Source organism: Mobula hypostoma, chromosome 4, assembly GCF_963921235.1.
Source record: "Mobula hypostoma chromosome 4, sMobHyp1.1, whole genome shotgun sequence".
In the NCBI taxonomy this organism is placed as follows: domain Eukaryota; kingdom Metazoa; phylum Chordata; class Chondrichthyes; order Myliobatiformes; family Myliobatidae; genus Mobula; species Mobula hypostoma.
The window spans coordinates 64,757,646-64,784,163 of NC_086100.1; the positions used below are offsets into that span (position 1 = coordinate 64,757,646).

At 41.9% G+C, this 26,518-nt stretch overlaps 1 protein-coding gene and 1 long non-coding RNA gene across 4 annotated transcripts in view; one reads left to right on the top strand and one right to left on the bottom strand.

Moving 5' to 3' along the window:
- Positions 1 to 1,872: 1,872 nt before the first annotated feature.
- The window catches only part of scg2a (secretogranin II a), a 72,163-nt gene continuing 47,517 nt past the window's right edge, over positions 1,873 to 26,518 (bottom strand). Inside the window, exons 1-3 of one of the 3 annotated variants that reach the window (XM_063045885.1) lie at positions 5,617 to 5,635; positions 4,872 to 4,940; positions 1,873 to 4,261 (exon numbers count right to left, since the gene is read on the bottom strand). In XM_063045885.1, the coding sequence (XP_062901955.1) occupies positions 2,297 to 4,243 (1,947 nt within the window). In that variant the 5' untranslated portion in view covers positions 4,244 to 4,261; positions 4,872 to 4,940; positions 5,617 to 5,635 and the 3' untranslated portion in view covers positions 1,873 to 2,296. Of the gene's footprint in view, positions 4,262 to 4,871; positions 4,941 to 5,148; positions 5,217 to 5,616; positions 5,636 to 26,518 lie in introns of those variants that run through there. The other 2 variants (XM_063045883.1, XM_063045884.1) reach the window with 2 other exon arrangements.
- LOC134345357 (uncharacterized) lies at positions 5,309 to 26,121 on the top strand. Its single transcript, XR_010017662.1, has 4 exons — positions 5,309 to 5,411; positions 12,378 to 12,508; positions 17,822 to 18,025; positions 23,650 to 26,121. It is a non-coding gene; the product is annotated as an uncharacterized LOC134345357 (long non-coding RNA).

Here is a 26,518-nt window from a genome sequence, read left to right on the forward strand (position 1 = left end):
AGTTTCCAGTACACAACCCACTCTACATTTTACAATTCTGGAAGCAACCCTGTCTACCCCAATGAAATCAATCACCAACTAACCTGTAATTAAATGATATTCCTTTTGAAAATCATTGGAGGAGTTCCATCTACAAAAGTGATTTCACAGTTGCTTGAAATCTTTAGCAACACACTCGCCAGAGGATCTCAGCAAGCCGGCAACATCCATGGAGGGGAATAAACAGTCAGTGTCTTGGGCCGAATGTCGGCTGCTTATTCCCATCTATAAATGTTGTCTGACTTCAAGTTCTTCCTGCATTTTTGTTGGAAGGAGGTCCTTCCTGTGGTCGCAGACGTGCTCGGCTGCATGAGGTTCATGTAGCAACGCTATAGTTTAGGTTCGGTTCAGCAGTGCTAAATCGAATAAGCAATTGAAGACAGCTGCTGCGGCCTGTCCATTAAACATACCATTGTTCACAGCAAAATTCGTGCACTCCTTCCAAAACGGTGAATGAAAACGAAATGCTACTGTTTACCCATGTAGGCCAATTGGCTCCCAGAACAGCAAAGGAAGGGTTTCATACAACCGAACTTGGCAATATTTGATAAATCTAGCTTTGCTTTAAACTACTTTCTCGTTCTATCTTAAGGCGAAGGTAGATTGAACTGAATGCTCCTTTGTAACTTGTCTTATTTCTCCCTCTCTGGTTACATCTTTTCATTCTGCTTAAAACATTTCAATCACTCGATGTTGCAGCCCACTGGAGTCCACTCTAGACCCTCTCTCACCTGCTTCTTCCTTTTCCTCTAGGTCTTATTTAAGGCATTTATTATTTATATTTAGATATCTAGCATTCCGGCCCAGTAAGCTGGCATCACCCAATTCCATCCACCCTTATGACCAATTAACCTACTAACCCACAAGTCTTTGGAATGTGAGAGCAAACCAAAGCACCGGGAGAAAATTCGCCCATTCACAGATTCCCCACAGTTGGCGGCGGGAATCGAACCCTGTTCTATAATAATAGGATTACGCTAACCGCCACGCCATCTCTTTCCTCCGTTTCTGTCTTGGCCTGGATACTACATTTTTGCGGCTGCTTGGTGGTAAGGCACCTTAACGTTCGAGAATTTAAGGGGAAATAAAGGAGCAAACTATGTAACTTGCAGAGCCCCAGGTTCAAGATCACATCAGACCTAATTTCCCCTGCATCGATCAAGGCTGTCCTCCGTAGTCTCCATACAGCTGGTTCCACTTTTACGTTCGTGGAATTCACCACCTTCGGCAACATGGCGGTCTGTGTAAAGCCACCAACACCAGTCAGAACTGAATTCCTTCCTGTAGTCAGCCTTTAGGCCTAGCCTAGTGGGTGAGTGGTGTACCCTGATGTTAGTTATCTTCAATATCAAATTCAGCATTTGTACCCAGTGCAGTATGTCTACTTTGTTCGCTATATATCCCCTACCCCTCCGCCACTCAGGCATATCCATGTCATTATATCGTTTGGCATGCGTTTTATAATTCGAATAAATATTGGACAAATTAATAAAACATTTAGCTCCTGAGGTCTGTTTCACGACGTAGCGAAATCCTGGCTGCTCTGAAACCTACGCCCGAATCCTTTGCCCCCTATTACTGATGCCTCTGGCTAACGAATGATATGTCGCCGGCAAATGCTCTTTTGCCATAAACTTGTGCGTTAAGAAAACTGTGTGTTTAAAAATAATACTTTCATACATTACTTTCTAATTGATGTGTTTCTAGATTTTATAACAAAAGTATCATGCACGTAGGAGAGCGAGTCTCAGTTTTGCTTTAGAACAACGAAGGGGTGGGGTGAGAGCCAGCGATAGGTTTGGTAATTTAAATTATACACCAATATAGAACAGTACGTGCAAAATGTACAAGAATTAATGCTGCTTTATTTTCTTAATGCCACTTTATTTTCTTCTCAGCTTTTCACAGAAATCATAGACAATACCGAGTTCATTTTGATTAATTGGAAATAAAATACTTTTATTAAATAAAATCAATCACGGACGTGTTGCTACCAATGCTTAACCATGCATGATGGGGATAGTTTCAGCCAAGAACAAGTTTGTCAACATGACTTCTAAAACTGCCTCATCATGAAAAGTAAGAAGTAATTTTAACAACCAAAAAAATTACCGTGAAACCCGTGACAACGACCTATTCTCCATTATTCATGTCATTGTCCATGGATCTTTTCTATAGAAATCTTAACTGCGTATGTATTAAATCTTATCACCAGTAAACAATCTGCCATTTTTCTGTTTACAAACTATTCTCTTCGTTAATACAGCTCATGACCCAGGATTTCTCTGTTTGGTTCCTTCATGGCACGATCCAAGTCGCCATTCTGTTGATTTACCAGTTCCTTTAACTTGAGAATTATAGCCGCAGCATCTTCAGCTTTCTGTAGCCTTCGAGGGGCGTGGTAACCGTTCTCCGTAAAACTCGAAAGGCCGTTTATGATTGACATAACCTCGACAGCTTCCTGGGGGCTGATACCGCGCAGCAACTCTTTGACGGGATTTTGATAGATGTCTGCCTCCTCCTGTTCGTCAGCCGCTGAAGGCATTCTAGCCCGCGGGATGTCAGCTGCATTCAGCAGATCGGGGTACTTGACCAACAGCCTCTCCAGATACCTGGCGAGTTCGTCGTCGTCGATGTCGATGGCTCGGTCGTCCGTTTCTTGGTCCAAGCCTTTGCCGTTCCGTAACGAATCGGGAACGCGATACCCTTGAAAATTCGGGAATGGGACATAGAGTGCGGACGGGCGGTTTGTCAACTGATCTGCTTTACGGAAATACTCAGGCTTCTCATATACCCTATCACCCGTCCCCAGGATGTTTAGGATGTCCTCTGCGGTGAGGTCTCCATCCTCGTTGTTTTGAGCGAAGTTGTTGTAACCTTCTCTGAATCTTTTGCTTTCCCGACGCGCGTCCATTTCCGAGCTCTCGCGAAGGCTGTCCGGGAACTCAGAGTCGATCTCCGCCAGGGAGGGTCCAGGCGCTTGTTTCTTTTGTTCCGCGTCCTTCAGGATTTTGAGAATGTCATCCGGTGGTATTTGAAGTCTGCCGGACAGTTCAACGAACTGGTTCAGGAGACCTGGCTCAATTTCATCTTCCGATGCCTTGATCACCTTTTCAGTTTCTACATTCCTGTCTTCGCCTGTGTTCCTAACAGCCATTTCGGGCTGCCCTTCGTACATTCTGTCTTGCAGCCGTTTATAATACTGTAGCATCAAGTCCATCGCGGCGTCTGCCTTCTCGCCTCCACCGTCTTTCTCACTTGTTACTTTCTCCCGGGAATCCGGATGATCCAAGTCGACCTCATCCACAGCGGCCAAAGACTTCTTAATGTTATAAGCTGCTCCCTCTGGCTCTGTGTTGGTATCGGCTTCCTCATCCTGAAATTGTATCTCTTTATGGCGGTGCCTGTTCTTCATTTCTACTGAATCCCAGTCTTCTCCGTCCGCCACGTCTTCATAAGCAAAATCACTGGCCCGGGAAATATCATCCTCCTCTTCCTTACGAAAATGCTCTTCCTCTAATCTTTCCCGTTCCTTGTGCGGGGCCGTGTATTTGCCTAGTTCGCGGAAGGCGGACTCCAGGGTTGCAAGGCTTTGTGGTGTGTACTGCTCTTCTACTATTTCATTGGTGCGTTTATAGGGATTGACATTGTAGCCGCCCTCCGGAAAGGCAATATGGTGTTTCCTCGACAGTCTATCATGTATATCACGTGCAAATAATTCTTCATTGTCGCCTTGTTGGTTACCTCCATCCTCCGTTGCATCCTCATCCTGGTTATGAAATCGAGCTCCTGCTCTATACGGCTTGCCGCTCGCCCTGGACTCGCTTTCTGCTTGCATCATAGTTTGCAGTAAAAGCCTGGCCCATTCAGCCTTGCCTTCGTCTGAGGATTCCCTGCTGTTGTCCAGCTGTTGATCCTCTTGATCGTTTCCCTCCAACTTTTTAAAGAGTGGTTCTTGAAATTGACGGAATGCTCCATTCGCTTCATTGTCTGGCACCGGCACGCCTTCGTTATTTTGTCGCAAATTTTCGATGAATTCCAGGGCTTTAATCATTTTGGGATCAGGATAGTTGTATGCGTTTTCTTTGTACGCGCTGGGTTCATATCTGTATGGTCCTAACGACGCCGCGTGAAAAGTATCGGAGTAAAACAGAATGGCGAGGGTTAACATGATTTCGCTTGTAAAGGTCTTAATCATCGCCATCTTTACCGTTGTTCACAGCTGGAAGAAATAAACAAAAAAAATTACAACTAAATTTTACATTTTAATTTCGAAAATCAAATACTAAGGTATATATAAAGATACCCGCGCAACTAACTCTCCTTCACTCTTGATATTTATGACATCATTCATTAAGTGTTCCAGGCTTTGCCAGTGCATTATCCTCTCCATTTCATCTGTAAATGTTTTATGGAGAAGAAATGACCGAAGCACAATTGCAATTATTTTTAGTCGAAATTTCACCGGTTCTCTCTCAATTTGCCAATAATCCCATTACAGTAATCGCGCTGTCCTGAATGCATTTGCGAAAATGGATACACTCTATTAAAGTTTTTGCACGACATTTGCTATCTGCTTTGTGCTAATTCTATTTAGGTTAACGCCAATCCTAGAGCTTTCGGGTCCGCCTGGTCTGGAAATGCTGCAGTATGTGTTGCCACGGTAACATGCAATTTATTTATGTGTTATCACTGGAAACCAGAGAGGGTTTTTAATGCAGAACGATCATAATGATGTCAAAGCAATTACTGAAATTAAATTATTATGTTAAAGCATATCAATTCTAATCTAGTTTTCCTTGCACTTCACTCTGTTCATTATAAAACCTTACTTAATCAACTTCGATTCAGAGGTGTCGGTCCCCGCCGTCTATTAGTTAACTGGAGTTCTTCAGGAATTGCTTAAAATAAAGCAAAAATAGTTCAATTTAGTTTGTGAATACAGAAACATTACAAATTTTACCCGTGAATCCGGCATCCAATAAAATTTCAGGAGCGCAACAGGTTGTTATTAACAAGCCAAGCGTTTGTAAAGGATGAGCAGGCTGTAACCGGATTATATCTCCTTCCTCATTACATTTGATTCCTTAAATATATTGTAAAACTTGCCTGCGATTTAATATGAAGCCGGTTCGAGCGAGAGCATCTTTCGCAACAGAGAGTGGCTGGAGCAAGTTGGGTTGAAATTTCCAGCACCAGGACAGCTCCCTATTTATAAAGCAGCCCCCGCGACAAGCCACAAACCACCTGACCCTGCGTCACCCAGCTCTGACGGCAGTCAGGTCTTATCACGGAATGCAATCAGAAATGAGAGATTTAAACAACTGCAGCCGTCAACCTGGGGCGACCACAGCGAGGAAGGATAACGGCAAGTATGTTCCCGCAAAATATACACAAGAAGCCGCAGAAAAATAGAAAAAAATGGACAAATTAACTTAAACCCTACCTTATGTTGCACAAAGCTGAACGGACCTATTCGCGGCTTACTGGAATTACTAGAAAGTTAATGCATTTATTATGTAAAATCCGAAAAAAATAACCGAAACCACTAGTTTGATGAAATTTAAATTTATTTACGTGTTCCACGATCCACCATCGATTGCTTTTCGTTTTCCGAGTTATATTTTCTCATTTTTAACCGAAGTAGTCAGAAATTAGCGTCGGTGGTACTGAAATAATGCTACCAATCGAAACAAAATCGAGCAGTCGAGTGAACTGGTGGCGGTGTGATTGGGCGCTTCAACAGTTTTTTCAATCTTCAAATATTTCCAGCCATCTCGACTCAGTCGAGTGCGACTCAGCTCCATGCTGGGGAATATGGACCATGGTGGTGCTAGATCGATTTTGGGTGCATGGATCGCAATATAAGCAAGACAAGATAATGGAGAGCAAGTTAATAAAGACTGCCCTTAGTTTAGTGATACTCTGTAAAAGCCGGCAAAGGCAGCTTCCTTACTGACCGGCAGAGCAGCCTTGGCGGATACAGAATGAGGTATGAGTTCAGCTTGCGACAGACAGGGCTGGGAGAAGTATCGAGCCCTACATCTAAACCCAGTACAACAAATGAACTCACTATGCGAGGAAAGATAAATACATGATAAAACTTACCTTCTTATGTGTACTATCCTTACACTACACCATTCCTCAAACCAGTTATATGTATACGTACGCACATTCTTCCTAACCTGGATTTCTCATTCGCCCACCTGTCTGTCTATCAATACTATTGAATCTTGTCTTAATGAAATACAGTATTGTATTGCGGCTACATCGTTATTAAACAAATGCTCGTCAATCACCAGTTCAATATTTCCGTATGCACTCACACAAAAGCTTCATCTCTTGAAAAAAAAAGCGGACACAATATATAGTGATAGAGTGGGTAATCTACCAGACATGATGTAGAGATTTGGTCTGTTGATCCACTGACGTGACTTGGTACTTACGCAAGTGGAGAATTCCCAGTCTGGTCATTTGATGTATACGGAGTAAAAGCTGTTGGCAGTAATAGTGACAGTGAAAGTAGTCAAAACATATCTTTTTGACCAATGTCAACCACGTTGAAATCTTGCATCCAGACAGAATTTGGTGATGTGAGATTCTAGACCAGGGGCTCAATCTATGTTATGCCATGGACCAATACCTTTAAGCAAGTAGTCCATGAACCCCAGGTTGGGAACCCCTGCTCTGGACCCACTAACATGTTTGATTTTGGCCATTTCAAAGAACAGTTATCCTTTGAAATGACTGGTTAATGGGCAGTGACACACAATAATAAAAGAAAAATGCCACAGCAGGAGTAAAAATGGTAGCTATAGTGTCCTCCACAAATGAGGTTAGTAGGAGCAAAAATAAATGAGAGGGGTGGTTCCTGTGAGGAGAGCAAGCCAGCATATGCTAGCATTGTGATTAGACAAGATAGGAAAGCTAGAAAAAAAACTAAGATATAGAATCACATGTACATTATTGGTTTGCTGGTGATTCTATGGAAAACCACAAGCCAACTCCAGTAAAAAATTAACACCTACTAGACTCTGGCAGTGGACATAGGGGCAGGGAAGTTCCTCTACTCCTGGTTTCAACATTGAGCCCAGTATTTTTAATTTGTAATGTTCTGGGCTGAGGATACTCATCACTTCTGACCTCTCAGCTGTACTCTGGCCATCGCTGGCACATCTAGTGTAGTCCCATTCATTTACAGGGGATTGCTAATCAGCACTCAGGCATCATGTGGAGGAAATGTATTTTATTTTCCCAAAATTAACGCATCATATTTGTTTAATTTTATTTATTTCATTGATGCTGTTTTCAAAATGTATTTACATATGTTTTCTAATGTTTCTAGATCTCTCTGATGATCAGAAGCATTCAGAAACAGCAGGAAAAAGTTTTCTGACAAAACTAGCTATCAATAGTCATGTCCAGAGTGCTGAAGCCTTAGTTATACCCGGATGGCTATAAAGGGCAAGCCACATCATTCACATATTCAACTCTAAGCTCCTTAAATAGTCACTTTATTCCAAGCTCTCTCATGGGAAGAGATTTCCAGAAGAATGGAGAAAAAAGATCCAAGGATACGCTCAAAGCCACCTTGAAGAAGTACAACACCGTACTGATACTGAGAGTCTTTGGCCAATGATTGCTCAAGTGGGGATGGAACATTCAGATGGCATTGCAAGTTCAAATCTATGCATGGTGAAAACACCGAAGAATGATGAGGGATTTCTTTGAAACCTACCACATATAGAAAGGCCTGGATATAGTGGATATGGAGAGATGTTTTCAATAGTGGGACAATCTAGGACCAGAGTCTCAGAAGAGAAGAATATCTCTTTAGGACAGAGATAGGAGGAATTTCTTTGGCCAGAGGTTGATGAATCTGTGGAATTCACTGCCAGAGATGACTGTGGAAGCTAAGTCATTGGGTATACTTAAAGCAGAGATTGATAATTTCTTGATTAGTAAGAGTGTCAAAGATTACAGGGAGAAGGAAGGAGATATCAATACTATGCAACATCAAGTGATTCTAAAGGCACCTCTGATAATTACATAGCAATAGGCCCAGCTTCTAGTTTCAAGTGAGATATGGATGAAATTGTGCCTGTGTTACGATGAATTTTGAAATTTCAGAGACTGAAGTTTCATAAGTTCCTATAGTCAGTGATGCTTTGTGTGTCACCACAAGCCTGCATAATGAACCCCAAGTCACGTTACAAAGTGGAAACACCTGTTTAGTTAATTCAAGTTGTACAAATAGCCCTACAATATAAATTTAGTGGTTTCAGTAATGCAGCTGGTCTGGATCAATGTTAATGCAAGCCTCTGTGCTCATATATGTAATGTCATAATTAGTTCATCTTTCAAACTTGCACAATGGCCTTGAATTAACCTTAATTGTTATTTTACAAGGTAATGAAGGGAAGTAGAGAATATGTGTTATTTAAGATAATGATATAATAATAGCTTCAGTCCTGTAGTTTATGAAGATGAATTCCAAACATTCATTGGTCAAATTGGGGAAATGGTGTACTGCCCCTGTTAGAAGTAGCAAAATTATGTCATTATGACCTATAATCATGTTACATTTAATAGAGGAATTCACCATTTTTCCAATCCATCTAATAATTGCCAAATTATTCTCAATTATGATGTTTCCATCAGTAACTAATAGAATGCTTTTTGGGTATGAAATCATAATGCTTCAAGAATGACTCCTATTGATGAAACCATAACTGGATGATAACGTATTGGATTGAATATAGAATATTTTCCACTAAACTAGAAATTATTAAGGTTTTCAAAGCAAGTGTAAAACCTGCTGGAAGTAACACTAACATTAGTTGTACATATTTACCTGTCTTGTCCTCCAGGCAAACAAAGAAATAAATCTTACTACATGTTTGCTTTAATTTGTATCCTAGCAATGCTAAACGGAATGGATGCGTCACCAGCATTTATCATCACTATCGATTTTTGGAGGAGTAAAGTGATTAACTGTTTGATCAAAACAGGCATGTGTGAAACCAGCCATTACAACAATGGTTATTATCTGTTCCTGACCAGAGGCAAAGCCATTTATACTTCGGCAAGCTACTGTGAAAAAGATCATGAATCCTGATCTGAGGCAGAGAGTAGACAATAAAAATTTAAGCAGAATAATCTGTAGAGCTCAGAATTACAACTAAGCAGTAGCTTGAAATCCCCTTTAAGAAACCACAAATAATTTACCCTCCTGATGTGTATATGGAAGCACTATAATTTGAACTTTAAGACAACTAGGTGAATTAGCCAGAACATTCTCAAATAAAAATAACAAATACTGTACAGAGACTGTTTCTAATACTGTAATGGAATGTAAGCCAGGGTAACCTATGCATCATCGTGAAAATGGTTTTATAACTTGCAAGTATTTCATAGTCATACACTGAAATGTGTTAAAATTAAATGGTTTGCTAGGTCATTAAGAGTTTCTCACAAGAGTTCCACAGAGTTTGAAATATGATATAATTTAATGTGGCTAGAGTCCTTGTGGATGACTTGAACACATGTCAAACCTTGAATGAAATACTTTTAACTTAACCTAAGCTCTTGGCATGACACGTTTATTATCAGAGTTCTACAAGGATGCCAAAGAATATGGCCAGAGGACCCCAAGACCTCTGTCACTGTAGCTTGGTGCCAGTTAGACTTGGCCAATGTGCATTGAGACCAGTGGATGTCATAATCAGTAGAATTAATCCATTATCGTACCATTCGTTCATGATTAACTCCACGTACACAGTTCACACATATTCTGATAAAAGGTCACCAATCTCCACCCAATAATGCTGTTTATCCTGCCCAACATTTACGACCATTTTCTTTCTTGTTTCATAAGCTTGGATTTTAAAAAATATAATAGCAGAATGAATGGTTTGGGTGTAGGAAATGCTACTGGTCATACAAAAAAAGAATAATATTAAGACAGAATTTGTTGCATATACTGTAGATTTAGCGCATTTAATGTCTCAAAAGAATTATAGCAAGTCCTGATAACATTTACAAATTTGGAAAATAAATGCAGTATTCTGTAGTCACCGGGAAACATGTACTTTGTTAAGACTGTTGTTCAGAAGTACATGGTATTACTATGCTGCTAAGCCTGGGGTCTTGAGGAACACTGATGGCAAATGATCCCCATGTATAGTGCTGGCTATGATTCACTTCCTCACACTCCCCATTTGTAGCAGACTGTCCTTTTTGTCATCAGGGTGACGTGGAAAAAAGCAGTACCCTGGCAGAAAGCCCAGAAATGGAAGGTCGCATGGTGATCACAAAATATATAAACATGTTTCAATTAAAAATATTGTTGAAAGTCTGAAAACATTGGCATATTTTTTATAGACATAACACTAAAACAATTGCATTATTTCTTAAGTAAAAGACAAACTTGCTGCAGATCAGTTTGATGTTAAAAACATAATGTGCCACAAGGTTGATTCCCAGGGGTTCATAAGCAGCAGATAAGATAAAGTTCTGGTTTAGAAAAAATCAGAAGGAGAGAATACAAGGGTAATAGAAAGCACATTATTTTTGATATTCTGTATACCTTAGCTATCTTCTTGGGGTACCATGGTAACAGAGGTTAGCGCAACACCATTATAGCTGGGGGTGTTGGAGTTCAAAGTTCAATTCTGGCTTTGTCTGTAAGGACTCTATGTGTCCTCCCTGTGGAATATGTGGGCTTTCTCCAGATGCTCCAGTTTCCTCCCGAGGTCCAAAGAAGCATCAGGTAGGTTAATTGGTTATTGTAAATTGTCCCGTAACTGGGGTTGTCAGGGGTTGCTGGTATGGCGTGGCACCAGGGCAGGAAAGGCGTACTCTCCACTGCATCGCCAAATAAATAAATAAACAAACAAAGAAACAAGCAAACCTCTCGCTGATATGAGGAATATGGTTTAAATGTCAAATGGAAAGAAATGTAATGAATACACACTCAGTGGCCATTTCAGTAGGTACCTCCTGTACCACCAAATGAAACAATATTGCTTCGGCCAACCTGCCCAACACATTACATGTAACAAATAAAGTAATATTACCACAAATAAAGTAAAAAGGTGGATTTGCAACTCAAGTTAAGAAGTAGATAGTATAACACCACTGATGCTTCATAACTTGATGAAACCTGGGTGGTGGCAAAGAGTTCACCTGGGAGATGAACCTGTATCCCATTCTAACAGTTCTTAGCCTAAAGCTATGGTACCGCCTACCTGAGGGTAGGGGGTGAAAGAGATTGTTGAAAGGATAGGAGGGATCATCAACAATGCTAAGGGCCTTGCAAATGCAGTGCTCTTGATAAATACCCTGATGGGCGGAAGAGAGACCCCAGTGGTCCTCTCAGCGGCTCTCGCAGTCCTTTGTATGCCACTGTTGTATCATCAGCAAACGTAATGATTCAGTTTGAACTGGATCTAGCAGTGCAGCCATGCATCAGCAGCAGGCTGAGCATGTAGCTTGGAGAGCGCCAGAGCTCAGTGTGATGGAGCTAGAGATGATTCTCTGGTCTTTCTGTCTCCAAGTCCAGGATCCAGTTACAGGGAGAGATGTTAAGACTCAAGGATAACTGTTCACTCACCATCTTCTGCGGGGCGATTGTATTAAGCGCCAGGCTGAAGTCGGTAAACAGCATCCTGGCATATGAGACACCGTTTTCCAGGTGGGACAGAACAAAGTGGAGTGCAGAAGCTATGACATCATTAGTGGACCAATCTGAATGATAGACAAAATGGAAAGGGTTCAATGTAGCGGGAAGATGGATTTAATGCGATGCATAACCATCCGCTCAAAGTACTTCATTATTGTTGAGGTAAGTGTCACTGGATGGTCGTGGTTGAAGCAGGTTACTGTTGCGCTCTTGGGCGCTGGGATGATGGTCGTCACCTTAAAAGCCTGAGGGGTCAGTGGACTGTTCCAGAGAGTTACTGAAGATATGTGTTAGATCTCTGTTAAACTGGGCTGCATCATCCCTCAGCACCTGACTAGGTGTGTTATCAGTCCCAGTGGCTTTAGCTGGGTTGACCCTAGCTAGGGTCTTTCTTACATTAATGTGGCCAGACAAAGTACCTGTTCCCTGGGGGCGAAGGTGGGGTAGGGCCTTCCTCGTCGGCACATCATTCCGTGCATCAAGTTGAGTGTAAAAGGCATTCAGATTATCAGGAAGAGAAGCGTCAATGTCACTAATGTGCAGGGTGGGCTTGTAGTCCATTATGGATTGAATGCTCTGTCACACTTGTCTCATATCTCTGGTGTCACAGAAATGGCTGTACATTCTCTGTGAATAATACTGTTTTGTCTTCCAGATGGTGCGGGAAAGCACAGCTCTTACTGTCCTGAGAGCCGACTTACTCCCGATCTGAAGACAGAATCATGATCTGTCATCCAAGCCTGGACCTCTGCAGTCATCCATATCCTGTGATCTTCTCTCCCATAGGTGTGTTTAATAATGGTGACATCCTCAATGCGCTTCTTTCAGTATCCAGTCACAGATATTGCACATTCATCAACATTAATGTGATAGTCATAGGAGCTGCCTCTCTGAACATGTTCCACTCCGTGTCTTCAAACAGTCCCGTGAGGCTAACTTGCTCCTTCTGGCCAGGTCTTGAACTGGTTTGACATGTTTAATCAGTGGATCAGTGGGTGGTATGCAGGAATTAGTATAACAAATAAGTGGTCAGGAAATTCAATGTGAGGGTGGGGAGCAGCTTTGTGTGCATCAGGGATGTTGGTATAAATCAGGTCTAGTGTGTTCTCACCTCCGGTAGCATGCTGATAGGATTTAGGCAGGACTGTTTTTTTAAGTTAGCAGGTTGATGTCACCAGCAATAATAAAGAAACCATCGGGGGGGGGGGTTTGCAGATCACTAATGGCGTTGTAGAGCTCACGCAGCCCTTCCCCAGCTTGAGCATGGGGGGCGGGGAGCGGGGTGAGTTGTATACAGCCAGAATCACGATGGCACTGAACTCTCTCAGTAAATAGAAGGGCCTACCCTTCATCCTTAAGAATTCTACCACAGACGAACAGTGGGCCATCACATCTGAAGCATTCGCACACCAGTTCTTACTAATAGAGATACGTACACCTCCACCTCAGGTCTTACCAGAGATTGTGGGAATTCTATAGACTGGAAAAGAGATGAAATCCACGAGCTGGATGACCGCTTCAGGGGTGGTATCCTGGAGCCATGTTTCCATCAGGATCAGCCCACAGCTGGCCTTCATCTTACGCAGTCTCTTACGCAGGTAATCTAGTTTGTTCTCCAGTGATCGAATGTTGAAAAGCAGAATCAATGGGAGAGCTTCCTCGCTACGTTTCACCTCTAGTCTCACATGAATACCAGCACACTTTCTGTGCTTCTGTTTCCTTACGCACCACTTCTGTCGCCATCTCCCCTGGGTGGCTCTAGCAGGCAACAAGATGGTGTGCAATTAACCCATGCTGTGGAGCTCATCTGCTATTCAACAGCTCGCTTGTGAGGTAGCCCTGCAGTACTTCATGTTCTTAATATTCAGCAGTGTCTCGCGATTATAACAAAGGCATAATGGATGAACAATAACACCATTAGTTGGAGCTGGAGTAGCCACTGTGACTGGGCGTGCCACCATCTTGATCTTTGGTCAGGGTCTACCTAATAAAGTGGCTACTGAGCATATAATGATTGCCAAAACAGAAAATACTCTGAAATCCCAGCAACCACTCATTATCTGTAAAAAGAAAAAAAAGCAAGTCAGTGTTTTGGGTAGAAATTTTCAAAATTCATGAAACCAAGTTTCTTCCCAACACTGATGTAAAAAGAAGGATGACAATGGGCAAAAGATACTAGTTAACTATACCACCCTATAGAAGGAAGAACTACAAGGAACAAATGTTTCCTTCTAAAACGTTCAAGTCCCTTCCTCTGTAAAGTATTACAGGTGAACAGAATTTAAAAGTGAAGAGAAGATGGGAAAAGTAGAAGGGAAATGAAAGAGCACAGGAAATTAATTTACCGTTGAGCTTGAGAAAATGGTTGAACTGCATAACGATAGGCAGGAGATAAAAGGAAGCATAATATAATAAATCAATGAAATAGGGACTGTGGAAAATCAGGTGAAAATTACAAGGACAGAACTGAAAGTATGAAAAAGTTGATGACTGACTGTTTAGACATAGGGCTAAGTTGTGTAAATTGTTTCATCAAGAACTTCACAAGGTCTAATAGCTTCCTCCAACTTAGGATAGCTCCCTATGTGATCATAGATGGAACCAAGAGAATAGGAGATGACAAGATCAGAGGAAGTTTGATTAAAGTGAGTAAGGGATCGTGAATAGCACATGAAATATCTCCGCCTTTCAATTAGATCATAGTTGATTAAATATTGGTATATGATTATGAAGACACGTAGTCCTCTTTTATTGTCATTTAGTAATGCATGCATTAAGAAGTGATACATTATTTCCTCCGGTGTGATATCACAAAACACAGGACAAACCAAGACTGAAAAAAACTGACAAAACCACATAATTATAACATATAGTTACAAACAGTGTGACAATACCATAACTTAATGAAGAAGTCCATGAGCACAGTAAAGTTCAAAGCTTCTCAAATGTCCCACATCTGACGCAGATGGGAGAAGGAAGAAAAACTCTCCCTGCCATGCCGACCACAATCCGACATTGAGTCATCCGAAAACTTTGAGCTCTGATCAGCTCTCTGACACTGAGTACTGAGCACCATCTCTGTCCAAACGATTCGACCTCCTTCTCGGTTGCCAAAAACAGGCAAGGCCGGGGATCTTGAGGCCTTCCCTCCGAAAGATTCATGACCACACAGTAACGACGGCAGCGAACGGGCATTTCAGAAATTTCTCCAGATGTTCCTCTGTGCTTTCACGTCCATTCTCCATCAAATCAGAATTGTCCACGGCCCCTATTTAACAGATACGATATCATTTTCACTGGAGAGCTGCGTATGCGCAGCGCACCGCCATCTTCGCCTCCCTCCTTGTATGAACATTGCTTTCCTGCTCCCTCCTCATATCTCTTGACTCTCTTGTAATTCAGTTGTTTGTCATTCTCCAACATGAATATATTCAATAATTTGCTGCCATAGTTCTCTGAAGTAGAGAGTTTCAAAGAACCTCAGTCCTCTGAGAGAGAAATTCCTTCTCGTCTCCAATGTTGCTGACCCTTACCTCGGTCAGGTATTTAGGCTGGGTAAATAACCACACAACTCATAATTCAAAATGCTCACTTAATTGTATCAACACAATCATACACTGGTCAACTGACTTAAGTTCCTGAATGCTGTTGTGCACTCTGTACTAGTACTCACCCAGGCCATGACTCCAACATATTACATTGAAATAGGGGATCTCTGGAGGACCAAATGATTTATCCTTCTTCTCCCTGCCTCTGGCGTGGGGGTCTTCCTTGTGATAGTCTCTGGAGTTTTCACTCAGTACATCTGGAATCCTTCATTGCTATGATCTTTCCTTAAGTACCTCTATACTTCAATTCTATTGGTTCTGCCTTATCTGGCTAGTTTTGTCCATTTTTCTTTGGCATTGGCCAAGGCATCATCTCATTATGTTTCTCTCAAATGAGGATATGACTGATGTCACTGCCTTGATTTTAGCTAAATCATGCTATTTCAAACCAGATACACCCAGTTCAAGTCAAACATTAGGCTCAGGTTACTGAAAATTGAAGTTCAAGTTTAATTATCATTCCATGAATACAGCCAAATGACGAAGTATTCCTTCGGGGCCAAAGTGCAAAATGCAGTACTAACAGTCATACACAGCACAAGGTACATATAGCACATATAAGATAGCAAGTAAAAATACAGTCATGCAAAAATATAATAACATAGCCCGAGTCCCTGAGTGACATGTCCTGTAGATTGATGGTGCATGGAATGTTGTCAGCAAGAACAAGCCTGCAGCAGTCGAATCATCATATGCTAAAAAGATCTGCAGCTTCAGATGAGTGCAATCCAGCTTGTCTTCTGCTGAGTGAAACTGGAGGGCAGCACCAACGGGAGGGCCAGCACTCCACCCAGCATTGTTGCCAGGTCACACTGCCTCTGGCATCTCCTCCCCAGGTGACCCTGCAGCATGAGGCCCTGACCTGTGCTACAACCGAGGCCACGAAGCTACTCCGCCAATGAACCGGTGAACTGAACTTGCAGTATTCCACATTCCCAATGTTTAAGAAGGTCTAGCGATCGCAATGGAAAAGTCGAAGGCAGTCACACACACCTTTTTTTGGATCGTGCACCGCCTCTGCGCTCTGCTTCTGACACCACCTTCTCTGGGTGGCTGAAGCGGACTGCAACACGGTGTGCAATAATTCAATTCCACCGCTATCGAGTAGCGGTGTAGACCCGCAGTACTTGGTATTCTTGGTAGCCATCAGTGTCTTGCAATCGTAAAAAAGATGTAAAGGATGAACAATTACACCTTTGGTTGGACCTAGAGAGGCAGCTGCATCCGAGTGTACCACCATCTACCAGAAGATCAGTGATACAGTCACGTCTGTTACTTCGTCACTTCAGTTCAATGACACAGACTGTTGTAAGGCATTGATCCTTCTACATTATCAAAGAACATCCCACTAATTACTTCTTCTCTGGAAATTATCTCTGATTTAGCTGATTATCGATAGAGATGTCAACTTTCTATTTATTTAATCCAGCAAGAGTTACTTCAGAAAAGCAGTTCACAAATTGGCAATTTCAAGAACAGTCTCACAAATAGTGGCCTCCATTTCTTCCAGTGCATGGCACCAACTACGTCATTTGTTTTGTCTGTTTCCACTGTAGAGCTCTCACTAACTGGAAAATCCCAATGAGGAAGCCAAGAATCCAATTTCAGAGAAGGTACAGGTTTTGAATGTTATTGATAAGTACTGAATGCTGAGTTGTAATTGATAGACAGCAGCCCTACTGTTGTCCAGGTGGTCCAAAGCCCAGTAGAGAGCCTGTGCGAATGCATCTGCTGTAGATCTATTATGGTGGTACGTATGTCAAATGCAGTGTGTCCAGCTCCTCGCTGAGTTAAATCTCTAGCAAATTTCTACAGATATACTGTAGAGTGTATCCTTACTGGCTGTATCAATACCTGGTATGGAAGCATCAATGCACAGGATGGTTAGATGCTTCGGGGTCGTAGACTCAGCCAGATCCATCATGAGCATAAGCCTCCCCACCACTGAGGACATCTCAAAGAAGACCATATCCATCATTAAGGACCTTCACCATCTGGGGACATTACCACAATCAGTGAGGAGGTACAGGTACGGGGGCCTGAAGACCCACACTCAGAGTTTTAGGAGCAGCTTCTTCCCCGCAACCATCAGATTACTAAACAGTCCATGGACACTACCTCACTGTATTGCTTTTGCATTATTTTTAAGATTTTTAAAATTGTATATTATAATAACTTATTAGGCCAACACTGTACTGCTGCCACAAAACAACAAATTTCATGACTAATGTCAGTGACAATAAACCTTTTTCTGATTCTGATTCTGGTTCAGTTTTACATATTTTTAATTCCTATGTGGCCAACAGCTGAAGTAAGTGACTCATAACTATGCCCTCTTGTTCATGTACCATCACTAAAGGAAGTGTCCTTTAAGCATCCACGTCATCAATACCTCCAGGATATTCAAATTTGCAATGGATCATCTTTCATTTCTCTGAACATCAGAGAGCTGCATCTGTTCAATCTTTCTTCTGTTTTTTATTTCTCTCAGGAATCAAAGTGGTGAATCTTCTCTGCATCGCTTCCATTGTGTGTGCACGGTTCTTGTGTGGCCCACTGTGGCTGCACAGCTTCAGTGATGAGTTCGATGCTGAGCTGGGGTACCGACAGTGCAGAAATTGCACTTCCTCCTGTGATTGCACGGGTTTCCTTCAGTTTCTTTTGCTTCCTATACATCCCAAAGACATACAGGCTGGTAAGATAATTGGCCAATGTAAAATTAACTCTAATAGAGATAATTGACAAGTGGAGTATGTAAGGTAGAGTAGATTACAGTGAAATAAGGAGAGAATGAAAGGCATTGATTTTATGGGCAATTTTCTCTTTCTTTATCTATTAGTACATAGCTAATGCACTATTAATGGATCCAGAGTTAGTGGTATGTTCTTTGTAGACATGTGGGAACTCTGGGAGACCACCAGTCTCCTTGATAATTACATTTGCACAAAGTGCATCGAGGTGCAACTCCTTAAAGATTCTTAAGGATCTAGAGCTGGAGCTAGATGACCTTCAGCTCATACAGGAGAATGAGGAGCTACAGGGAGGTAGTCACCCATACCTGTGTGGCTCTCTGGGAAAGGGAATAGGCAGCCAGTGCAGAGTACTCCTGTGCCTGCTCTGCCCAATAATATAAATGCTGTTATGTATACTGTTGGGGTCGGGGGGTAAATAGCCTACCAAGGAGAAACCTCAGTGAGCAGGTCTCTGGCTCTGTGCCTCAGAAGGGAAGGGGGAGAAGAGGAGGGCAGTAGTGATCGGGGATTTTAGTTAGAGGAGCAGGCAAGAGATTCTGTGGACATGACAAAGAAACCTGAATGGTATTTTGCCTCCAGGTTGCCAGGGTCAAGGATATCTCAGATCAGGTCCACAGTATTCTAAAGAGGGAAGGTAAGCAGCCAGAAGTCATGGTACATATTGGTATGAATGACATAGGTAGGAAAAAGCAGGAGGTCCTGACGAGAGAATATAAGGAGTTGGGTAGAAAGCTGAAAAGCCGTCCTTCAGGGTAGTAATCACTGGATTGCTGACTGTACCACATGCCAGTGAGAGTAAGTTAGCAGGTTGGAGGATGAGTTAGCAGGTGAATGCATGGCTGAGGAATTGGTGCGGGGGTGGAGTTTCAGATTTCTGGATCAATTGGATCTCTTCTGGGGAAGGTATGACCTGCAAAAAAAGGAAGGGGTGAATTGAAGTGTAACATGTTGGGAAAATTGAAAAGGACGATGAATTCAGGACTGAATGTGTTATATTTGAATGCACCAAGTATATGGAATAAGGCAGATGATCTTGTAGCACAATTAGAGATTGCCAGGTACTACATCATGCGCACCATTGAGTGTGGCTGAAAGAAAATCATAGTTGGGAGCTTAACCTCCATGGGCACACTTTGTATTGAGAAGACAGGCAGGTTTAGGCAGAGGGGTTGGGGTGGTTTCACTGGTGAAAAATTGAAATCAAATCCTTTGAAAGAGATGATATAAGATTGGAAGATGTAGAATCCTTGTGGATAAAGTTAAGAAACTGCAAGGGTCAGAAGACCCTAATGTCAGTTAAATACAGGATTCAAAATAGTATCCAGGATGTGGTATACAAATTACAATGGGAGATAGGAAAGGCTTGTAAAAAGAAATGTTATGATTGTCATAGTAGATTTCAATATGCAGATAAATTTAGAGAATCGGGTAGGTGCTTGATCCAAAGAGAATGAATTTGTAGAATGCCAATGAGATGGCTATACAGAGCAGCTTGTGGTTGAGACCACCGAGGGAAAGGCAACTCCCTAATCTAATGAACCAGATTTTATTGGGGAGATTAAGGTAAAGGAACCTCAAAGAGCCAGTGATCGTAATATAATAGAATTCACCCTGCATTTTGAGAGGATTAGTATTATATTAGAGTGGAGGGAATTACAGAGCCATGAGAGAGGACCTGGCCAAAGTTAACTGAAGGAGGACACTAGCAGGGACGCTGGCAGAACAGCAGTGGTTGCAGTTTCTGGGAGCAATTCGGAAGGCACAGGATAGATACAGATAGGAAAGATGAAGGACTATTCTAAAAGGAAGATGAGGCAAACATGGCTGACAGGGGAGTCAAAGACAGCATAAAAGCAAAAGAGAGGGCATATAATATGGCCAAAATTAGTAGGAAGTTCAAGAATTGGGAAGCTTTTGAAAACCAACAGAAGCCATAAGGAGAGAAAAGATGAAATATGAAGGTAAAAGTTTTTTCAAATATATGAGGAGTTAAAGGGAGCTGAAAGTAAACATCAGACCACTGGAAAATAACACTAGAGAGGTAGTGAATGGGAACAAAAGAATCGTCAGATGAACTTAATAAGTACTTAGGTCCACCTTCACTGTGGAAGATGTCAGCTGTATGCCAGAAATTTGAGAGTGTCATAGGACAGAAGTTAGCATTGATGCTATTACTAAGGAGAAGGCACATGGGAAGCTGAAAGGTCTGAAGGTAGATAAGTTATTTGGACCAGATGGACTACATTCCAGGGTCCTGAAAGAGGTAGCTGAAGAGATTGTGGAGGCATTAGTAATGATTTTCAAGAATCACTGGATTCTGGAATAGTTCCAGAGGATTGGAAAATTGCAAATGTCACTCCACTCTTTAAGAAGGGAGGAAGGCAGAAGAAATGAAATTATAGGCCAGTTAACCTGACATCAGTGGTTGGGAGGATATTGGAATCCATTATTACGGATGAGATTTTGAGGTACTTACAGTCATAGAGTTATGGAGTCATTGAAAAGTACAGCACAGAAACAGGCCTTTTAGCCCATCTATTCCATGCCAAACCACCTTAACTGCTTAGTTCCATCGACATGCATGGGACCATAGTCTTGTCTGCCCCTTCCATCCACGCACCTATCCAAACTTCTCTTAAACATTGAAATTGAGCTCACATGCACTACTTATGCTGGCATCTCATTCCACACTCTCACAGCCCTCTAAGTGAAGAAGTTTCTCCTCATGTTTCCCTTAAACATTTCACCTTTCATCCTTAACCCATGACCTCTCATTGTAGTCCCACCCAACCTCAGTGGAAAAGGCCTGCTGGCATTTAACCTATCTATACCCCTCATAATTCTGTATATGTCTATAAAATCTCCTCGCAATATTCTACATTCCAAGGAATAAAGTCTTAACCTATTCAATCTTTCCTGAGGTCCTCCAGTCCTGGCAACATCCTTGTAAATTTTCTCTGCACTCTTTCAACCTTATTTACATCTTTCTTGTAAGTAAGTGACCAAAACTGCACACAATACTCCAAATTAGGCCTCACCAACATCTTGTACAATTTCAACAAAACATCCCATCTCCTGTACTCAAAACTTTGACTTATAAAGGCCAATGTGCCAAAAGCTTGCTTTACGAGCCTGTCTACCTGTGACACCACTTTCAATGAATTATGGACCTGTATTCCCAGATCCCTTTGTTCTACTGCACTCCTCAGTCCTGTACTGTTCACTGTGTAAGACCTTCCCTGATTGGTCCTACCGAAGTGCAACAACTCACACTTGTCTGTATTAAATTCCATCTATTTTCAGCCCATTTTTCTACAAGTCTAGAACCCGCTGCAAGCTCTGAGCATCTTCCTCACTGTCTACCACAGTCCCCACTCTTGGTGTCATTCACAAATTTGCAGATCCAGTTAACTGCATTATTATCCAGATTATTGATATAGATGACAAACAACAACATACCCAACACCAATCCCTGTGGCACTCCAGTAGGCAGAGGCCTCCAATCAGAAAGGGAACCACCTACTATCAGTCTGTGACTTCTCCCGTAAAGCCAATGTCTAGTCCAATTTACTACCTCATCTTGAATGCCAGGTCTGTTGTAAACCCACAGACTCTCACAGCTACCTGGACTATACCTCTTCCCACCCTGTTACTAGTAAAAATGCCATCTGCTTCTCTCAACTCCTCCGTCTCCGCCGCATCTGCTCTTTGGATGAGGCTTTTCATGCTAAACTGAAGGAGATGTCCTCCTTCTTCAAAGAAAGGGAGTCCCCTTCCTCCATCATCAACACTGCCCTTAATAACATCTCTTCCATTTCACACACACCTGCTCTTACCCCATTGTCCCGCCACGCTACCTGGTATAGGGTTCCTCTTGTCCTCACCTAACACCCCACCTGTGTCCGTGTCCAGCACATAATTCTTCGCAACTTCCGTCATCTCCAACGTGAACCCTCACCCCTCCCCCCACATCCAGCTTTCCACAGGGATCACTCCATACGCGTCTTCCTTGTCCATTCATCCCTTCCCACTGATCTCCCTCCTGGCCCTTATTCTTGCAAGTGGAACAAGTGCTACACCTGCCCCTACACCTCCTCCCTCACTACCATTTAGGGCCCCAAGCAGTCCTTCCACGTGGGGTGGACCTTCACCTGTGAGTCTGTTGGAGTCAAACACTGTGTATGATGCTCCCAGTGTGACCTCCTGTATATCGGCGAGACCTGATGGAGATTAGGAGACTGTTTCGCTGAGCATTTGCTCTCCACCCGCCAGAAGAAGTGGGATCTCCCAGTGGCCAGTCATTTTAATTCCATTTCCCAGTCCCATTCTGATACTGTATGTCAATCCATGGCCTCCTCTACTGTCGTGATGAGGCCACACTCAGGTTGGAGGAACAACACCTTATATTCCATCTGGTTAACCTACAACCTGATGACATGAACATCAACTTCTCAGACTTCTGGTAATGCCTCCCAACTTTACCATTCTCCATCCCCTTTTCCTTCTCTCACCTTATCTCCTTGCCAGCCCATCACCTCCCTCTGGTGCGCTTTCCCCTTTTTCTTCCTTCCATGTCCTTCTGTTCTCTCCTGTCAGATTCCCCCATCTCCAGCCCTGCATCTCTTTGCCTAATCAACTTCCCACCTCTTTACTTCATCCCTCCCCCTCCCTGTTTCACCTCTCACCTTGTGTTTCTCTTTCCCTTCTCCCATCTTTTAAATCTACATTTCAGCTTTTTCTCTCTCCACTCCTGCCAAAGGGCCTCAGTTCGAAATGTCAGCCGTACTTTCTTCCATAGATGCTGAGTTCCTCCAGCATTTAGTGTGTGTTGCTTGGATTTCCAGCGTTTGCAGATTTTCTCTTGTTTGGGAAAATGGCCTAATTCTGCTCCTATGTCTTATGGTCTTATAGAATTGCCTCCTCCTATATACGGCTATAAAGGCCAACATTCCTAAATACTCGCTGTACCTGTCTGCTAACTTTGTACTAAAACTCTCAGATTCCTGTGCACTGCAATTGTTTGTAGTCTCCCTCCATTTAAGTAATACTTTGGGTTTTCATTCCATGATAGGTAATCTGATGTTTTCCCATATCATGCTTCATTCCTTAGCACTACATAGAACCTTAGCAGGATTCTTAGTAGTGTGAAGGAACAGAGGGATCTTGAGGTCAAAATCCATAGCTTCCTCAAAGTTGCCAAAGTTGATTGGAGACCATGTCTTATGAGGAAAAGTTAATGAGCTGATGCCTTAGGAACGAAGGAGGATGAGAGGCCACTTGATAGAGATGTATAAAACTATGAGAGGCACAGACAGAGTGGAGAGCCAGGGTCTTTTTTTTCAGAGCAGTAATGACCAACAGCAGAGAATAATAGTTTAAGGTGTAGAGGAAGTTTTGGGAAGATGACAGAGGTAGTTTTATTTTAATACAGAGTAGTAGGTGTCTGAAAAGCACTGTCAGGAGTAATGGTAGAGACTATTGCTGTTGTGTATTTAATATTTGAGTATAAATGTAAGAATCCATTGTTTGATTAAGCGGTCTTTGTTGTTTACATACTTCATTACAGGTTATATGTAAAAGCATGTGAATGGCATACATCATTACACCACCACATTATGAGAGCACGGCTCACTACGAGTAAAAAAGAACTGAATGTACATGTGTTATCCTTATGTTTTGGAGATTTAAAAATATAACTGTGGCAATGAGTACATTTAAAATGAACCCAAGACAACTGCCTACCTGTTGAAGCACTGCAAGATGTTTGAGTTTTAAAAATAAAGCACAGCACACTTTCTTCACAATAGGAGAGAAATGGTCAAGTAAAATATAAGCACAGCACATGTCTTTTTGCAAGATGGGGAGAGACAGTTGAGTTAAAAAATGGCAGAAAATGGACAAAATCCACGGGTTCATAAGCAGTGAAAACTGTGTGATAACTGTAATAAATTTTAAAAAAGCAGAAATGGCTGGCGACATTGGAAAAATACACACTTTTGATTGCACAGAAGATATCTGGATCATGTATACTGAGTGAATTGAGCAGCATTTTGATGCAAATGAAATAACCAATGGGAAATGAGTGTTGAGTTTGCTGAGTGTAATTGGCAGAGAGCAAGTCAGATGCTGAAGTCAGTCATATCAGTATTCCAGTGGAGTAAAGGGAATGACAGAGGCATGATTGGAAAAGTACACTGACATGGATGACAGAAGGACAGACAGATTAGGGAAAAGGCAAAGAAGTAGCAGATGGAATATAGTGTTGGCAAGTGTATGGCCATACACTTTGATAGAAGAAATAAAAGGGTTGATGATTTTCTAAATGGAGAGAAAATACAAAAAACTAAGATGCAAAGGGATTTGGGAGTCCTTGTGCAGGATTCCCTAAAGGTTAATTTACAAGTTGAGTCTGTGGTGAGGAAGACAACTGCACCGTTAGCATTTGTTTCAAGAAGACTAGAATATAAAGCAAGGATGTAATGTTGAGACTTTATAAAGCACTGGTGAGGCCTCACTTGTAGTATTGTGCGCAATTTTGGGCCCCTTATCTTAGAAAGGATATATTGAAACTGGAAAGGGTCCAAAGGAGGTTCACGAAAATGATTCCAGGATTGAGTGGCTTGCCATATGAAGAGTGTTTGATGACTCTGAGCTTGTATTTGCTGGAATTCAGAAGAAAGCTGTTGTATTATATAGTATACTGTGTATGTATATTATGTATGTATCTAAGTGCCTATAATATGCATTCATCCCCCTGCCCACAGAAGTTTTTATGTTTTATTGTTTTACAACATTGTATCACAGTGGATTAAATTAGCTTTATTGACACTGATCAACAGATAAGACTCTTTCATATTAAAGTGAAAATAGATTTTTACAAAGTGATCTAACTTAATTACAAATATAAAACACAAAATAATTGGTTGCAAAATTATTCAGCCCCTTCAAGTCAGTAATTAGTAGATGCACCTTTGGCAGCAATTGCAGCCTTGAGTCTGTGTGGATAGGTGTCTATCAGCTTTACACATCTGGATACTGTAATATTTACCCCCAACCCCCTTTCTTCTTTACAAAACTGCTCAAGCCCTGTCTGGTTGTATGGGGATTGTGAGTGAACAGCACCTTTCAGATACAGCACAATTTCTCAATTGGATTGAAGTCTGGCCTCTGACTTAGCCAGTCCAGGACATTAACTTTGTTGTTTTTAAGCCAGTCTTGTATAGCTTTGGCTTTATGCTTGGGGGTCATTGTCTTGATGGAAAATAACTCTTCGCCCAAGTTGAAATTTGCTTGCAGACTGCATCAGGTTTTCCTCCAGGATTTCCCTGTATTTTGCTGCATTCATTTTACCCTCTAGATTCATAAGCCTTCCAGGGCCTGCTGCAGTGAAGCATCCCCACAGCATGATGCACAGTAGGGATGGTGCGCTTTTGATGATGTGCAGTGTTTGGCTTACACCAAACATAGCATTTAGTATGATGGCCAAAAAGCTCAATTTTGGTTTCATCAGACCATAGAAGTTTCTTCCAGCTGACTTCAGAGTTCCCACATGCCTTCTAGAAAAATCTAGCCAAGATTTAATGTGAGTTTTTTTCAGCAGTGGCTTTCTCTTTGCCACTCTCCCATAAAGCTGCGACTGGTGAAGCACACAGGCAGCAGTTGTATGCACAGTCTCTCTCATCTCAGCCGCTGAAGCTTGTAACCTCCAGAGTTGTCATAGGTTTCTTGGTGGCCACTGTTACAAGTCCTCCTCTTGCATGGTCACCCAGTTTTTAAAGATGGCAGATTTACAGTTGTGCCATATTCTTTCCAATTCTTGATGATTGACTTATCTGTACTCCAAGGGATATTCAGTGACTTGGAAATTTTCTTGTATCCACCTCCTGATGTATGCTTTTCAATAACCCTTTTGTGGAGTTGCTTGGAATGTTCTTTTGACATCATGGTGTAGTTTTTGCCAGGATACTGACTTAACAGCAGTTGGACCTTCCAGATACAGGTGTATTTTTACTAGAATCAATTCAAACACTTTGACTCTCCATTTGGAGATGTGGAAGTGATCTCCATTTAACTAATTAATGTGACTTCTAAAACCATTTAGCTGCACCAGTGATGATTTGGTATGTCATATTAAAGTGGGGGGTGGGGGTGGGGAATACTTAACGCAATCGATTATTTTGCCTTTTATATTTGTAACTTATTTAGATCACTTTGTAGAGATGTTTTCACTTTGACATGAAATAGCCTTTTTCTGTTGATGTGTCAAAAAAAAACAAATTAAATCCATATAACCATATAACAATTACAGCACAGAAACAGGCCATCTCGGCCCTTCTAGTCCGTGCCAAACTCTTACTCTCACCTAGTCCCACCAGCCTGCACTCAGCCCATAACCCTCCATTCCTTTCCTGTCCATATAGCTGTCCAATTTAACT